General features: G+C 39.1%; 1 protein-coding gene across 1 annotated transcript; it reads left to right on the top strand.

The window, feature by feature from the left end:
* Nucleotides 1–974: 974 nt before the first annotated feature.
* On the top strand, nucleotides 975–5,946 carry LOC131304205 (LRR receptor-like serine/threonine-protein kinase HSL2). Its single transcript, XM_058331353.1, has 4 exons — nucleotides 975–1,935; nucleotides 2,008–2,137; nucleotides 2,912–4,657; nucleotides 5,359–5,946. The coding sequence occupies exons 1-4, from the start codon at nucleotides 1,219–1,221 to the stop codon at nucleotides 5,703–5,705; spliced, it is 2,940 nt and encodes a 979-aa protein (XP_058187336.1). The 5' UTR covers nucleotides 975–1,218; the 3' UTR covers nucleotides 5,706–5,946.
* The last annotated feature ends 6,653 nt before the right edge of the window (nucleotides 5,947–12,599 follow it).

Genomic DNA, 12,599 nt, shown 5'->3' on the forward strand with positions numbered 1-12,599 from the left:
AACTAGTCCAAACATCCATCCGGTCATCAAAATAATTATGTAGATGTGATTTTTTGGGAGTCTCTAAAAAGCCAAACCTTCTCATCTCCATAAATAAATTATAAAAAAAAACTTATTGAACCATTCTCGAAACCCTTTCCAGTTCCTTGAAATTGCAATTACTATGGTTCGAGCAGAAACAAATAAAAAAAAAATACTAATAATCACATATATTACTCCAGTAATTGAATGCGGTATATGAATGAATTTAACTTTTCAAGTCTCAAAATCTCGACCTCTTCGTCAGCAACAAGAAACTGTGCTTAGCTACGCAGCTCTAATTTGTTCTTACGATTTGTTGTTTCTAATTTGTTCTTACGATTTATCCGTTTTGGCTTTGGACACTCTTGGACCGTTGCGATTCATCCCCGTAAACAAACTGCTCACAGAACCCTCCGTTAAAAAGATTTTTCTCTGTAGTTTCTCTGAAATGCAAATTACTTAAACACAAACACGCCAATGATACACATTGTACAAAACACTTGTATACACTTTCAGGTGCATCGTGTGAAGGGTCCTCCACCCACGTGAGTGTGTTTGCAAGTATCATTGCTTGTTATTTTGGATCTCAAAACTTTTACGCATGGTTTTTAATACTATAAATTTTTAGAAGTACGATTATTATTTATCTATCTCCGCTCATTAGTCATTTCCATTTAAAATCTCCCTAAAAATCCAAACAAAACAGAGTCAAACCCAATTTACTACTACATCTTTATCTATACTCTCTACAATTTTTCACATGCTCCAAATCTCAATTTAAACCCCTAATAAACCACCTCCAAAAAAATGCCCTGATCAGCATTTGCCATCAGCAACATGAAACGGCAACACTTCAGACGACGCAGAACAAACTTTGGCGTTTTATTTTTGGTCAGGAACATACAACATCAGCGGACGTGGTTTCCTCGAACATCTTGACAAACAATACTTTCACTTTTGGGGGGCCACACGAGAGAGAATCCCAAAAGCTTCAAGCCCACGAGTTTTCCACTGCGATAACAAACCTCATAATTACCCTCCTCTTTTTGCTAATCCACTCACTCTGTATTTGCCAAATCTCAGTCACTTGTCACCCATGCACCAATCTCTCTCTCCTCTTCAGCATAATCCCAAAATGCTTCTTCTGATAGACCCTTAACACACACACACACACACACTCTCTCTCTCTAGCAGAAAATGAGTTCTCAGAAAGCAGCAGTTCTTGTTGCTCCACTTCTATCACTGTTCTTGTTCGTCAGTTGTGTGACATCTGTTGTTAGTTCAACTAAAAGAGACGTCGCCGTTTTACTCCGAGTCAAGAACAACCAACTCGACGAACCAAATAATCGACTCGGCGACTGGGTCGAGACGAGCCCAAACGCGCCGTGCAACTGGACAGGCATCACCTGCGACCCCCAAAACGGCGCCGTCGTCTCCATCGACCTCTCCGATCTCGAACTCGCCGGCCCATTCCCGGCCAACTTCTGCCGTATCCCGACCCTCCAAAACCTCTCTCTCTCCAACAACAACCTCAACGGCTCTCTCTCCTCCACGTCCCTTTCTCTCTGCTCTCACCTAATCTCATTAGACCTCTCCTCCAACCTCTTCGTCGGAAAACTACCGGAATTATCGCCGGGCTTTACCAACTTAACAACGCTCGATCTCAGCTTCAACAACTTCACCGGCGTAATCCCGGCGAGTTTCGGTCGGTTTCCGGCGCTCAAAATCCTCCGTCTGATTTCGAACTTCCTCAACGGCCCAATCCCTGAGTTCTTGACAAATCTCACCGAGTTAACTCATCTCGAACTCGGTTACAATCCGTTCGCGAGCCCGCTGCCTTCGTCGATCGGAAACCTTACAAAGCTTGAGAATCTTTATCTTGAGTTGTCGAACCTTATTGGAAAGATTCCCGAGGCCATCGGAAATCTCGTTTCTCTCACCAATTTAGATTTATCAGAAAACAATCTCTCCGGTGAAATCCCCGAGGCCATCGGAAATCTCGTTTCTCTCACCAATTTAGATTTATCAGATAACAATCTCTCCGGTGAAATCCCTAGCGCAATTGGTGGATTGAAAAGCGTGACACAAATAGAGCTGTACAGGAACCAATTATCAGGTAAAAAATTACATTTTTTATTGCTAAAATATTAGTCCTAAATTTTTGTTTTCGTATTTTTTTGGCTTCTTTTAAATTCAGGTTACATTTTTTTAATTAATCATTCATCCCCACAAAAAGAGTTTAAATGTAAAATTTGCAACTATAAGTAAAATAATTACCTTTTCCGTTTTTAGTGTCCTAAAATTCATTTCAGTGTGGTCCATGATTTGATTTTATATTTTCCTAATTCTCTCGTGGTATGAATCTGGAATCATTATCCCAACAAACGTTATAAAGAAGAGTTAACCAACAAATTACAAAGGAGCAAATAATATCGACAAAAATGTGAGATAAAAAATTTAATAACATCAGGTCTAAGGTTGAGTTTCTCCCATTGTTTAAACGGACTAAACGGGTGCCCAGAAAATGGATCCCGGATCCCTGTAGCAACTTCATGTTGTTGCACTATGTAGCGTGCATTTGAGCCGTCCATCCTATCAATTTATACTTGATGTATGTTTGTTACTCTTATCGGTGATAGTTACATTTGAGCGGTAAGAATATTTCAACGAATTTGAATTATTAATTGTGGAAACGAACTATTCGGATGGCACACTACATGGTGCAACGACTTGAGGTCGCTACAGGGACCCGGAACACTCGTACAAATCAACTAAAACTCTATTTAACAAAAATATAACTTGTATAAAATCCTTAATTATAGACAAACTTTTCAGGAAAAATCCATCCTAATGTTTTGAAGTAATCCCATATTTCTTGGATGCTCGGCAGGTGAACTGCCAAGAACTCTATCGAACTTGACTTCGCTTGTCAAACTCGACGTGTCTCAGAACAACCTCACCGGAAATCTACCCGCGAGTATCGCCGGAATGCCTATACAAGAACTCGGTCTCAACGACAATGGTTTCCGCGGCGAAATCCCCGAAAGCCTAGCCACAAACCCCAACCTCTCAGTCCTGAAGCTATTCAACAACAGGTTTTCCGGTGAATTACCCGTTGATTTAGGGCGTAATTCTGACCTCACTAGTGTCGACTTCAGTTATAACGAATTCGTCGGTCCGTTGCCTCCGCTCCTCTGTCACAGGAAAAAACTTGGACACCTTTGCACTTTTGGTAACAAACTCACAGGTCCTATTCCGACGTTGTATGGTGATTGTACCAGTCTTAATTACATACGTATGTTTGGTAACAATCTCTCTGGACTGGTTCCTGTTGGGTTCTGGAGTTTTTCTGGACTCACAACTCTGCAGCTGGAAAACAACAATTTCGATGGCTCAATTCCTCCTTCCATTTCAAAAGCTCGAAACTTGACGGATATACGAATCGCCAGTAACAACTTAACCGGCGGAGTTCCGAAGGAAATTTGTCTATTGAAAGAACTTGTATATCTTGATGCAAGCAGAAATCGATTATCTAATGAGTTGCCGTTGTGCATAACTGAGTTGAACAAGTTACAGACTCTGAACCTCGAGGAAAACATGTTAACTGGTGAGATTCCAAAGAGTGTTGGTTCATGGAAAGATCTAACGGAGTTAAGTTTGTCTCGTAACGATTTTACGGGCGAAATACCGAGTGAACTTGGGAATCTACCGGTGTTGACGTACTTAGACCTCGATGGGAACTCGCTTTCGGGTGAGATACCGGTGGAATTGACGAAGCTGAAGCTTAACAAGTTCAATCTGTCCAATAACAAACTGAAAGGTGAACTACCTAGTGGTTTCAATAGTGAGTTTTTTCTCCCTAGTCTAATGGGTAACCCGGGTCTATGTAGTCCGGACCTTAACCCGCTCCCAAAATGCCCAAAACCCAAACAGGTTAGCTTGTACGTCATAGGAGTTCTAGTGGCCGTCACTTTGGTGATGATTGGGACTCTTATCTGGCTCCTTAAACGGAAAACTATTTGTATACTTTTTAGTAAGAAACAGGGTACATTGAAGATTACCTCATTCCAGAGAGTTGAATTCAACGAAGAGGACTTGTTGGACTCATTAACTGAGGAAAACTTAATAGGGTCAGGAGGGTCGGGCCAGGTTTACAAGGTGAAGATCAAGAGTGGAGAGACTGTGGCGGTTAAGAGGCTGTGGGGAGGCAACAAGGGAGGGGATACAGAGGCGCTGTTCCAATCAGAGGTGGAGACGCTCGGAAGAATCCGGCATGCAAATGTTGTGAAACTGTTGGTGAGTTGTGTTGGAGAGGATTTCAGGATTTTGGTGTACGAGTACGTGGAGAATGGGAGTTTGGGAGACTTGTTGCATGGAGACAAGGGTGGGGTTTTACTGAATTGGGCTGAGAGGTTTTCGATAGCGGTTGGGGTAGCCAGTGGGCTGGCCTACTTGCACCACGACTGCGTCCCACCTATTATTCACCGGGATGTTAAGTCCAACAACATTTTGTTGGACGAAGAGTTTGGGCCGCGAGTGGCTGATTTTGGGCTGGCCAAGACATTGCAGCACAATGTGAGGGAAGGCGATGGAGCCATGTCGCGTGTTGCTGGTTCATGTGGCTACATTGCTCCTGGTGAGTTTTTTCCTAGATGATCTTGGTCTTTGTAATTTGTACTTCATCATTTATAGTATATATGATGGCATAGTATGTGAGTTAGACGACTGTAGCTCAATGGGTACAAAGGTTTTGGCAACTTGAATTGTTGGTGAGGAAACAAATAATAAAATGATCAGTCCCAAGTATCTATCATCATAGACCTTGACAAAGCTACTAACCGAAATCCATATTTTTTACCCACACTGCATGGGGCGAAAAGGTATAACAATTCAATTGTTTCACTCTGGGAATGTGAGTTAGTACCCTTTGCACAATTTTTTTCCGAACCTCTCACATTTAGCCCATGTTATAGTCTGCTCCCGTTGTTCTCAAACCAAAGTGAGAGCCACTGGCTTTCTCAAATTCTGTACTTCCTCCTTTCCTTTTCCTCCCTGCATGCATCCATGATCCAAATATATCCCAAGTGAATGCATATCAAATGGGTATTTGACTTGCGTCACTCAAGGAACAATGGGAGGTAACAAACATGCAAGGACATAAAATATGCAGTCATGCAATGTGAATTTTTGTGGTCTTTTTTAGTGGCTCACTTTTTGTTCATGGGTATCTCCCTCCCGTTTGGTAATCTGCTGCTAGTTTTGTGTAGGTACTCATTACCTCATCAATAATGTCATAAACTTATCCATACTGTTAAAACTGTGTTTTACTCGTTGCAGAGTATGCCTACACACTAAGAGTGAATGAGAAAAGTGATGTTTACAGCTTTGGCGTGGTTTTGTTGGAGCTCATAACTGGTAAGAGACCTAACGACGACTCCTTTGGTGAAAATAAGGACATTGTCAAATGGGTAACTGAGGTTGCCAAATCATCTCCACAAGAACGAAGTGGCGTGGCCACCAATCCTTGCATAGATTGGAGACAGCTTATAGATCAGAGGTTGAACCCATCAACAAGTGATTACAAAGAAATCAAGAAAGTTTTGAACGTCGCTCTCCTTTGCACATCGGCCTTGCCCATTAGCAGGCCCTCCATGAGAAGGGTCGTTGAGTTGCTGAAAAAATAGAAATTGGCGGCTCACCAAGAGTTTTGTGCTGATATTGTTGGTTAGTTGTTTAAACTCTTTGCCTCTTTTCTGGGTTGTGTCCAGTTTTTGTGTGATAGAGTTGTGCTAAATGTGGCAAGTAGAAACTTAGGCCAAGAACTGTTTTTTGGCTATAGGCTTATATTTTATGAAGCAAAGGTTGAATTGATTACCTTTCCAGTAATACAGTGACTATGATTTATTGAAGTTTCAAGGAGAACTACATTTTGTGAGCTTTAGCGGACACGTGGCCGCATTTTTTGTTCATGTTATCTTGAATAAGTTTTATAGGTTACTAACAAATTTCAAGATTTGCAACACATGTTTTTGCTACACCAGCCACATCTGCAATCAACAAATCAAGAATCTCATTCGGGGGTCACATGGGAAACAAAAATGATTCTCCTTTTTTATGTTCTCATCTTCAAAAGCTTGTAGGCAACAAAGTTTTTCTTCCCTGAAGGTGTGACCGATAGAGCTCCTCCCGGCGGATGAAAGTATGCTTCTACACTCCTCAATTAAAGTCCGAAGAGGAGAGAGTATCGAGGAGATCCCTCCTTCAAAAACTCAGGCCCCATTCAGCTAAGGTCCTTATTTTTCGCTTTACGAGACAAGACGTACTTATTTTAGTTAGTGGAACACACCCTCAATGAAGTGTTTTGTATTGCGTTGGGTTTAGGTCCAAGTAGAGCACAATAACGGCCATATGATATAGGACAGTGATCAATATAGACAAATTAGCACGTCCACTATGAAAAGATGTGAAATAGGACCTGACTGGTGATACAAGTAAAGTTGAATTATTTGTTCTTTTCAACTTATAGCATGTCTGTATACACTAATTAAAGTACGTAATATTACAAGAATCTATTCTAATATAAAGGGAGAGTACCTTTGGAGTGAAACTCACGTTCGAGGCTGGTCACAATTTAGTGAGTTTACTATTCCAAAATTGTCCCAAAAAGCGAACCATTTTAAAAATAAAGGGAAAATGACGGTTCAGAACGTGTTTGGATAATTAATATCCTACAAGGACATTTTCAGCATTAACAAATATTCTTAGCTTGTCCGTGGAGGGTATTAATTATCTAAACACTTCATTGGCTGTCATTTTCCCTAAAAAAATGGGCCATGAAATAAAGATTTGGTGGATTAAAATCAATGGGCTGCACTAATGCAAATTGAAGCCCAGTTGATTTCGGTCCAAATGAGATATGGGATATGGCCTCTTGGGCTTTATTATTTGAATGAATTTTGTAGAGGCATATGAAGGATGGTTCTTCAATAATACCACGGAAAGGGGATTTGGTTTGCTGGCACTTTTCAACTGGCCATTTCATTAAATGGCCAATTATATATATCCTTTAAAGAGCATGAAATGAGTTAGTGGGGCAATCCACACTTCAGGTTGGTGCTATGCACCTCCGAGCTATCGGATCATGCATCCGATGAGTCGAGTCTTATCTTGGTAACCAACGATCCTTTAAAGAGCATGAAATGAGTTAGTGGGGCAATCCACACTTCGGGTTGGTTCTGTACACCTCCGAGCCATTGGATCATGCATCTGATGACTCGAATCTCATATCGGTAACCAACGATCGAGAACCGTTCATTACCGAGATGAGATTCGAGCTGTCGGATGTATGATCCGATGGCTCAGAAGTGTACAGCACAGTGCTGCTCACACTACTGCACAACACCATCCCCAATTCGAAAGAAGGGAATAATTGGGAATTGTTGCATAATCCCATGATTTCTTAATGGAAGCTAGAGGTGGGACACTTGTTAACAAAAGAGGAGAAGGCGGGAAAATCGTGCCAAGGCTGTTGGAGACTTTTTATCAGCCTATATATACAAGAACCCAAGATGGAAAAAAGGGTCCAGCACCAATCAAAAGTTTTTAATTCAATCCTTTTGTTTCTATAAGTGTCTCGTATTTTTTCTTCCAGTTCATTTTACATTCACTAGTAATTCAACTAGTGCGGTGTCCATTCGATGCATGGAAAAAAAAATCACTTTAGTATTTTTTTGGGGACAGGGGGTGTGTGCTGTGCAGCTTCGTGCTGCACAGCGTGCTGCACGGCCTCTGGCGAGGTTTTTTCGGCATCGGTCCGACGATCGGAGACGTTCACCGTGTAGAGCTCGTCGAGTTCTTCTTGAGTACCAAAAATTAGCTCGATCAAATATCGTTAAGGGCCTCATCCGAACATATATAATCTGAAAAAATGGATTTAGTGGTTTTGATCCAGTGTTTCGTATCCATTAGGATTCATTTTTTTTCAAGTTATATATGTTCGGATGAGGCCCTTAACGATATTTGATCGAGCTGATTTTTGATACTCGTGGAGAACTCGACGAGCTCTACGCGGTGAACGTCTCCGATCGTCGGACCGATATCGGAAAAGCCTAGCCGGAGGCCGTGCAGCACGCTGTGCAGCCCGAAGCTGCACAGCACACACCCCCTGTCCTTTTTTTGGTCATGTGTATGAACAGGCATAATGCTAGTCGATATAAAAGATAGTTTAATTTGACGCACGCTATAAATGTTCTCGTTCTATGTACTGGAAGACATACGTGTGGTGAAGAATGCGTTTAAGGCATCATGTGACGGTGCTCCATGGACGTATAATAGCACCCTCTCCCTCTCTCTCTCTCTCTCTCTCTCTCTCTCTCTCTCTCTCTCTCTCTCTCTCTCTCTTTTTATAAACAAAAGATATTCAAAAATTTAGAAAAATAGAATTGGGGGTTTGGATACTTTTGAAGGCAAAACACATTTGCATAGTATATTGATTGATTGATGATTGATTTTATTATTTCAATATAATAAAGTTAATTTTTTTTTCATTTCGTTTTGCTTTCCACACGGTTGGAAAATTATTAAGTTCTTGCTCAAGACAAACCACAAACAACATTGTGGCCTCAACCTTTGGGACACACCAATCGCATTACATGCGAAGTCAGATTGAGGCACACTCGTCTATTCACAAGTTAGACGTCGACAAGTCCTCATACGCCTGTGTTCATACCGCACACGCCATTAATTTTTTCCTCACGCATCCGCATTGAATTCTCAGTCTTGTTTGGTTTCAGTGTTGAAAAATGTTATATATTTTTGAGATAAAATGTGACAGGAGGTGATACATTTTAAAAAGCTTTTTGACTTTTCAAGTAGAAATATGTTATATATATATATATATTTATATATATATTCAAAAAGTAAAAAAATAAGTGAAAAAATTACTAAAAATAAAAAATACAGATAACGAAACAGTCAACAAATTTGAAAAGAATATTTATGAGAGAGAATCAAACAAGTAACTTTTCAGTTTTCAAGTGTTCTCTACATCTTCTGAAACAAAGATCCAGCCAAAAATCTGACGGAAATGATAAGGGCGCACCAAGGACTCATGTGGGCCCCAAAGACAACTTTCGGAGGAATTCCAAAAACCAAGTAACAACTGTAACATGATTCTTACGCTGTGTTCCACAACCCAAATAAGAACTTATTTTTTGTTGAATAAGAAGGCTTGTTCCCCAAAAAATAAGAAGGAGGTGCTTATTTTTCAGAATTTATATAGGAACCAATGGGTGCCGGAGAGAGAAATTGTATCAGCGGCCGCGCCGGGTCATCTCCGGCCACCGGACGGCCGATCCGAGCCGTCCAAAAATTCTAAAAAAAAAAACCAAGGGGGCCATCGCGGGAATCAACGGCATCCGAGGTGTGTAGGGTGCATGATCCGAGCACCCCTTTTCCGTGTATATATGATCATCACATATACACGGAAAATGGGTGCTCGGATCAAGCACCCTACACACCTCGGATGCAGTTGATTCCTGCGATGGCCCCCTCGGTTTTTTTTTTTTGAATTTTTGGACGGCTCGGATCGGCCGTCCGGTGGCCGGAGACGGCCCGGCGCGGCCGCCGATACGATTTCCCTCCGCCGGCGCCCATTATCATAGCAACAGTCTTATTTTTTGTATAAGGCAACTTCAAGCTAAAAAATCATGTGTTTACGCAAATAATTTTCCTATCACTATGGATCTTGTTTGATAGATCTCATTGAGATCTTTAATACGGTGCAAAAAAAAATTGAAATTTTTTTTTCATTTACATGATTTTTGAGTTTGAAAATGTGAAAGGAACTTTTTATTTGGGTTTTGTGGAATGACCCTTCTTATTTTTTAAGGAGAAGTGGCAAAATAAGTACTTATTTTTTAAGAAGGTTTCCGGAACGGGGCCTTAGTACTTTAATACTGTAGTTTGCAATTGTTTGACTAAATAAGCTCCTTGTCTTTTTTTTTTTTTTGTCTTTGTTTAATTTTTCTCGCATTTGTTAATTTTTTTTTGGAGATTATTTTTTTTTCATGGTAAGAGAAATCTAAAAAGTAAAAATCTACCCAACTTATTTTTTTAAATAAAGATGAAAAAAAATCTACCCAACTTATTTTTTTATCGGGACGGTTCCGGGGACACCCAAAAAAACACATAAAAAAACACCTCATAGTTCCCGATCAAATTTTGATGATCCAAGCCGCTTAATGTGATCAGAACGTGATTTTAAGGCTAATTGTGAGAAATCAGCAAAAAAAGTGACCGGGAAGGGCTTGATCTGAACAGTTTCGAATAGTTTTTTATTGAACGGTTCAAATAAAAACTGCTCAAATCAAACCTTTCCTAGTCATTTTTTTTGCTAATTTCTCACACACCCTTAAAATCACATTTTGCACACATTGAACGGTTCGGATCATAAAAAGTTGATCGGGAACTATAAGATTGAAATTTGGGGTGTTTTTTTAGGTGTTTTTTTGGGTGTTCCTTGAACCGTTCCGTTTTTTTATAATAACAAAAATACCATGACATATTTGGCGGGTGTTTTTGGGGAATGATTTTAACACTCTTTTTTCCTAATGGCACTACTCATTTTTTTTTAGTTGTGTTTTGAAAATACTAAACTACCCCTTAATGCAATAATTTTTTACAAAATGCATGGGTTATTTTGTGAATTAAGCCACTAAAAGAAAAAAAGAAGTGCCCTAAATCAATTTGAGAAATGCAAAAATCACTCCTCTTGATAAAAAGAAGATTATTAAAATCATTTTCCTTTTTTCCCCTCCACTCATTTTCACGCCTTTTCTCCTCTTTCATTTCCTTTTAGGCCCCATTCAGATGACGGAAAAGTATGAAAAAATCAAATTTTCCATAAATTTTGCCATGTTTAGTTACCAAGAAAACAATGGGGATTACAAAAATACTTTCCCCACCATATGACATACAAAGCATTCCATTGTAGCTTTGCTTCAACCATGTTCTTCTGAATTAAATCTTGTATACCAAAGCAAACATAAATTTAGCAACTCATCACAGTGTGAGTTCACAGACATACATTTACCAAAAGAATAAAGTGGGCATTGCACCTTGAAATGTAATATGTATCTAGAACAAAAACAAGCAACCTTTATTTGTTTAACTTCAGAATTTTCAAATTGATTCTCACCTACCTGCTCACTCAGAATTGTCTAATGCTTTCATTGAACATTCAATCACGCTCTAAGATATTCGGCATCCTTTCACAAGTTTTTAAGGCACAAATGAATCTTTTTGCTCTAAATCTCGTACATATAAAAATGAATCATCCTATTTCTAATTGAGATTAATTGAGATTTGAAGGCTTCGTTCCAATCACAGTCCAATTTTTAGATATGTTTGGCTTGCTCTTTTCAATACCTAGCCCGGCTACCTTTCTCACGATTTTAAGTAACACTTTGTTATCCGCACAAAGAAAGAGCCTTCATATTTAGCATACAGATATATATCACATAAGATTAATTCCATACATTTTTAGCCCTCAAAATAAATAACAAATCAAATTGGTCGATAATATTACCTGTTTGGTTGGTTAAACTAGTATATACACATTCATTACGTCCCCCTGAAAAGGATAGGAGCTTCTTATCGGTGACCTTGTTGCAGCCTTTACCCTTTCATTTTTGTTATAAAAAAAAGAGAGGAAGAAAGTAGCTGATTGGAATTACCACAGAGCGAAAAAACCATATTCACTAGATCAACTCTAAAAGTTAAAAAGTAAAACTACATGAATCACAATTCGAGAAACTGGCATTTTTCAAAATGAAGGGCAAGGAGATAGAACTAACCAAAATACACTCTCTTTTTAAACATCAAAATGCAATTTCAATAAACAAAATATTAACTTAAAGTGCCAAGTCACCATATCAATTAAACATCCAACGTACCGGCATCATGCAAAAAATGTTGGTCGAGTAACAAAATATCTCTTTTCAAACTTGCTAAAGACGGTGAGCTTCGTCAATCCAAACCATCTCATAATTAGGAGATAGATTAAATTATAACAATAGTAACTCATAATCTATTCGAAGAAATTTATAACATTAGAACCACAAAATAGATGTCCATCATCTATTCTAGCTAGCTCAAAAAAACAATCCACAGGTGGTTTTTTCTTAGCCATGCACCTAAACTATAGTTACGACAAAATGAACCAATACATTTGACATAATCATGAGAGGTTTTTTTTTTTTTTTTAACATCAAAAGATATTTTATTAATCAACTGTAAAAGATACAGAGATTAACCTTAAGAAAAGAAAAGACATCGATAAAATAACCCTGATGTATCAAACAAATTAGCAAATCGTATTAACCTTCTTTTAAATCACTTGTGGGAAGAATACAACAATAACCTTAATAAATGAAGGGACATCGATAAAATAACGTTTATGAATTAAACAAATTAGTAAAATCATATGAGAAAATGTCAATAGCACACAATAGAATTTTTGGTACTGATCAAAGTGGAATGGTACCAGTTGTACATAGGAATAGAGCAGAGCAGCCGTG

The sequence above is a fragment of the Rhododendron vialii genome, chromosome 10a (genome assembly GCF_030253575.1).
Source record: "Rhododendron vialii isolate Sample 1 chromosome 10a, ASM3025357v1".
Taxonomy (NCBI): Eukaryota; Viridiplantae; Streptophyta; class Magnoliopsida; order Ericales; family Ericaceae; genus Rhododendron; species Rhododendron vialii.

What these genes read in the sequence shown, in the direction of transcription:
- LOC131304205 (XM_058331353.1), top strand. Translation starts at nt 1,219, where the DNA reads ATGAGTTCTCAGAAAGCAGCAGTTCTTGTTGCTCCACTTCTATCACTG. An exon ending in TTATTGGAAAGATTCCCGAG is followed by an intron (nt 1,936 to 2,007) that starts GCCATCGGAAAT and finishes GAAATCCCCGAG; the next exon opens with GCCATCGGAAATCTCGTTTC. An exon ending in ATGTGGCTACATTGCTCCTG is followed by an intron (nt 4,658 to 5,358) that starts GTGAGTTTTTTC and finishes TACTCGTTGCAG; the next exon opens with AGTATGCCTACACACTAAGA.